This window comes from Anguilla anguilla, chromosome 3 (genome assembly GCF_013347855.1).
Source record: "Anguilla anguilla isolate fAngAng1 chromosome 3, fAngAng1.pri, whole genome shotgun sequence".
NCBI lineage: Eukaryota > Metazoa > Chordata > Actinopteri > Anguilliformes > Anguillidae > Anguilla > Anguilla anguilla.
The window spans coordinates 57,391,835-57,396,834 of record NC_049203.1 but is presented as its reverse complement, the minus strand read 5'-3'; the positions used below and the strand labels follow the sequence as shown (position 1 = coordinate 57,396,834).

Sequence of the window (5,000 nt, the reverse complement as noted above, 5' to 3'; positions counted from 1 at the left end):
ACCCTTGAGTGGCTCAGCGCTCTGTGCGCAGATTGCCAAAGAGTGCATTAGATATGCAGAGGGAGAAAGTGCAGCTGTACAGACAATATTGATTCAGTCTGTGCTGCTCAAAATAAGAGGATCGTTTCAGTGAAAATAATAGCAATAATCCATTAAAACCCACGCAAAGCACTCTTAAGAATGAGATGAATTTTCTTTTTTTCAATAGCCTTATGCTACTCTCATTTAAAATTTTTTCCATAATTTTCAATGCCCAGTCATTGTTTATAGACCTGTACCATTGTTGCAACATTAGGCAGAGTGCAGACTAGCATGCACCTCATTTTGTAGCCCAAAAATTATTTTCTTTATTAGAGTTGGATTTTTTAAATATAAGGATGTATCTGTAGTACTGTTTTTCAGAATTTGAAGTGAAAACTTGAGAACTTGAGTGGTGTAGGCAGTAGGCAGTAGGTAGTAGGTACTTCAAAGGTGACTGGCACATTACTGTGTGACTCTCACTCACACTCTGCGGTCCATCGACAGGCAAACATAAAGGAGGCGGAGGTGACGATCCCGGCTAAGCTGCACAACTCCCTGATCGGGTCCAGGGGCTGTCTGGTGCGTTCTGTAATGGAGGACTGTGGGGGCGTTCACATCCACTTCCCCTCCGAGGGCTCGGGCTCAGACCGGGTCACCATCCGGGGCCCGGCAGGAGAGGTGGAGAAGGCCCGGAAACAGCTGCTGCAGCTGGCTGAGGAGAAGGTGAGGCAGAGAGGGGGGAGACACGAGCGGTGGGAGAGAGGGAGGGGGAGGTCCTCTCAACGTCATCTTGTCACCTGACCACTGCCTTTTCTCTCTCTGCTTCCTCGCCCTATGATCTCGGGTGTGCTTCTGCCCTCCCAGCAAATCAACAACTTCACAGCAGAGCTGCAGGCCAAGCCTGAATACCACAAGTTCCTGATTGGGCGGGGCGGGGCCAACATCCGGCGCGTGAGGGACCGCACGGGGGCTCGCATCATCTTCCCCTCCCCTGACGACCCTGAGCAGGAGCTCATCACCATCGTGGGGCGAGAGGAGGCCGTACGGCAAGCCCAGAAGGAGCTGGAGACCCTTGTCAAAAACCTGGTACAGCCAAGGGCAGGGACAGAGGCTGGAGCTTTGAGCTGTTGGGTGGGAATGGGAATGCTTAGGGGAGAAATACTGGAGGTATAAGCTGTTTGATGGAAGACAAAGTTCTGCACAAAATGGCTGTCTCAGAATTCTCCTGGTTCCCACAGTTATATTCAGCTGCATTCAATTACATTCAGTTGTATCCAAAATGGCAGTAATTGAATAAGCCACAGCAATTTTAGAATTTATTTTTGGAATTTGTTCACTTGTGCTTTATTGTCATGAAAATGCTGTGTTCTTAAGTCAGAGGACATCTACATCATAATTTTAAAGGTCATGGTTAAATGGCAACAGTGGGTGAAAATACCAAGAGAGCGTAATATTATTATCAGAGCTGTGGAACTATCCATACCTCCTTCCTACTAACCACTCGAAGCACACTGAGCTTCCTGCTCCACCCTTACTTTGCTCCACCCTTACCTTTACTGACAGGATGACGTGATCGAGGATAGCATGGTTGTGGAGCCGCGCCACCACCGCCATTTTGTGTGCCGCCGTGGTCAGGTCCTGAGGGAGCTGGCGGAGGAATACGGGGGTGTGGCAGTTAGCTTCCCGCGCACAGGCACCCACAGCGAACGTGTCACACTAAAGGGGGCCAAGGACTGCGTGGAGGCTGCCAAGCGACGCATTCAGGAGATCATCGTGGACCTGGTACGCATCTGTGCCTGAGCACATCTTTGTGTCTTTGAGTTTGTGTGTTATAGCTCAGAATTATAGCTCTGCTGTGTGTGTGTTTCTGTGTCTATAAGATTCAATACCCGGCTGCTGTTTTATAAAACTTAATAGTCTATCTTGTATCTTTGTGTCATTGTCTCCCCCTGTTGGTGGTTTCAGGAGGCGCAGGTGACGGTAGAGGTTGCAATCCCCCAGAGGTACCACCGTGCGGTCATGGGCCCTAAGGGCTCGCGCATCCAGCAGATCACCCGAGACCATGAGGTCCAGATCAAGTTTCCTGAGAGGGAGGAGTCAGCAGGTCAGGCCTTATCTCACTGTGTCTGCCTATGTCAGTCTGTCCATCATCTCATCTCCCTGTATTTCCTTCAGCCCTTTTTGTAATCTCAGTGTTCTTCACAAATTCTCTATTCAGTGTTTCCTGCTTTCTGTTTATCATTTTGAGACTTGAGTCAAAATGATGCTTTCATCTAAACTAAATAAAATGAAAAAAGGAATTTAAATGAGTACTAATTTACTGTTAACATTTTCATTATTTGGCTGAATAAGAGGAAGATTTAATGTATAATTCGCTAGGAGATTTACCAGGTCTGAATTTTATTTGCTTGCCCCAGGGGTAGAGCCCTCTCCACAGGAGAATGGTGATGCCAGCCCAGAGGCGGAGTTTGTCCCACGCAAGTGTGACATCATCACCATCTCTGGGCGGGCTGAGAAGTGTGAGCCAGCACGGACAGCCCTGCTGGTATGACCCCTCCCTCTCTGACACTATCCACTTCATAGGCCTCACTGCACTTCCTTCCTCTATCCCTTTCCTAAATAGGTCCATTTAACCTGTATTATCTCTTTCTCCTTTTTTTAAATCAAATTATAATTTTCGTGTCTCACCTCTGGTTTGTCTCTCTTTCACCCTATCCGTCTCTCTTTAAGGCTCTGGTCCCAGTCACTGTGGATGTGGAAGTTTCCTATGACCTCCATCGCTACATCATTGGACAGAAAGGCAGTGGAATCCGCAAGATGATGGAGGGATATGAGGTACAGGGTGGCTACATCCTCACCAGAACACCTGTGGACGGCTGTATGCCTGTTAGCATGGCTCACACCACAGGCTGTGCCCTTCCACGTGCTCTCTGTGTTATTTTCCAGGGCAGCACAGTGTCTTTCTCTTATGTCCATATGTTTTCATTTGTGCGTGTGTGAGGGCAGGTGAATATATGGGTGCCACAGCAGGAGCAGCAGTCGGACGTTATTAAGATCACGGGTCAGGTGGCAAATGTGGAGCGTGCGCGGGTGGGGCTGCTGGAGAGGGTCAGAGAGCTTCAGGCTGAGCAGGAGGATCGGGTAGGAACAGGATCAGCACCCGAACGTTGCCACATACACACAGTGCACTCACTGTACACCTGCAACTCAGGCTGGATCAGCTCTTCGTCTCTCACTCACGCACACACTAGACCTATTCAGCACTGCAAAATATGCTGGGCATGTATGGAGATCAGGTTCATTACATATTGTTAGGTCACAGATTACTATTGTGTGTCTTCTGTGACTTAAAGGCTAGCTCCTAATGTTTCCATTCCAGTATTATACCGACTTAAGTTTGTCTCTGAATTACAAATAGACCTTCAGGTGCAATGAGTGAGACTCTATAGACCACTTATTTGGAGAAATCTTTGGCTGGCTCACCAGTCAACTGAATTTGCCAATTTTACCAATGAGTTCCTCCCAAACAGCATTTATGAAAGCATATTCTCTGTGCTGGGCGATAATAATGATTAATGTCTATGTCTAATGTCTAACTGGCTGTTTCTTTTTGGAATGATATTTGATGGTGCATATGCTCAGCATATTTCCCTTCACTCCATCCAGGCTCTGAGGAGCTTTAAGCTCACCATCTCTGTCCACCCCAAATATCACCCCAAGATCATTGGACGGAAGGGGGCGGTTATCTCCCAGATCCGCAAGGACCATGACGTCAACGTGCAGTTCCCTGACAAGGGAGATGAGCAGCAGGTACATTGGTTGCACTTTCTGTTTTGGTACAGTATATGCAGTATGTATGGCTGCAAACCTCTCTATGTCTCCATTGTGTTTTCATCCCTGTACCCTGTGTCCCATTGTGTCTCTGTTTCTCACTTTTCTCTCTGTGACCCTTTCATCCTTCGCATCGCCCTCTCTCTTCCTCTTTCTTTCTATCCCGCTCTCCCACCGCCAGGATCTGATCACGATTTCAGGGTACGAGCGGAACGTAGAAGAGGCGCGGGCGGCGATCGAGCAGCTGGTGTCGGTCCTGGAGGAGATGGTGAGCCAGGACGTGAAGCTTGACCACCGCGTCCACGCCCGCATCATCGGCGCTCGTGGCAAGGCCATCCGCAAACTCATGGAGGAGTTCAAGGTAGTCCGTTGCAGCACACTGACAAAGTAAATGCCATGCGTTCTGTAACTGAGGTATTTACACTCTCAGCATAAGCCTTTCTGAGTTACGTCTGGACTGTGCCACTGCTGACAGTGGCTGGGAGCCCTGTAAGGAGATGCATGTGTTACTTGGGGGGGGGGGGGGGGGGGGATTTCAGTCGGCAGGACTCCCATGTCCTATCATCCACCAGCGAACTCCATGTCTGTGCGAGCTTAACCGATGGATAGAAGCAGCCAGATGATGTCAGGTGTTTCAAAGAGAAGAGCGCGTGCTAAATTGGAAGTAAATGCGAGTGAATATTTAAAAAGAGTCAAGTTACAAGCATACAAACCATCTATCCAGGTACACACTTGCCAAAATCAGTCAGCATACAAAATTATGTACCTTGCTCAGGGCTATGCCCCAGTTAGGACTTGAAACACAGTTACAAGCCCAGCTCCTTAACCATTACAGTGCACCATCACCCAGATCATTATAGTGAATCTTGCAACAGAATCACTAAGTACAGAAATGTATTGCCCCATTATAAAGGTCTAACACAAACAAATGGTCCGCTATTTACAAAAGAAAGAATGTAACATAACATAACATAATGTAAGATGAGAACAGGCCATTCAGCCCAACACTGCTTATCTATTCCTACCACAATTACTACCACTATTCCTAATTAGTTAACAATTACATCTACAGAAATGCCACAAAAAGTATTATTATTCCTGTTCTAAAATCCATTTTGGACAGGGAAAGAGATTTTCCCATTCTATCA

General features: G+C 47.6%; 1 protein-coding gene across 3 annotated transcripts in view; it reads left to right on the top strand.

The window, feature by feature from the left end:
• Positions 1-5,000, top strand: part of hdlbpb (high density lipoprotein binding protein b) — a 21,515-nt gene that overhangs the window by 11,714 nt on the left and 4,801 nt on the right. For all 3 annotated transcript variants that reach the window (XM_035409478.1, XM_035409476.1, XM_035409477.1), the window contains exons 17-25: positions 526-744; positions 886-1,107; positions 1,585-1,803; positions 1,987-2,125; positions 2,439-2,566; positions 2,752-2,856; positions 3,028-3,162; positions 3,688-3,831; positions 4,034-4,213. In XM_035409478.1, the coding sequence (XP_035265369.1) occupies positions 526-744; positions 886-1,107; positions 1,585-1,803; positions 1,987-2,125; positions 2,439-2,566; positions 2,752-2,856; positions 3,028-3,162; positions 3,688-3,831; positions 4,034-4,213 (1,491 nt within the window). The remainder of the gene's footprint in view (positions 1-525; positions 745-885; positions 1,108-1,584; positions 1,804-1,986; positions 2,126-2,438; positions 2,567-2,751; positions 2,857-3,027; positions 3,163-3,687; positions 3,832-4,033; positions 4,214-5,000) is intronic.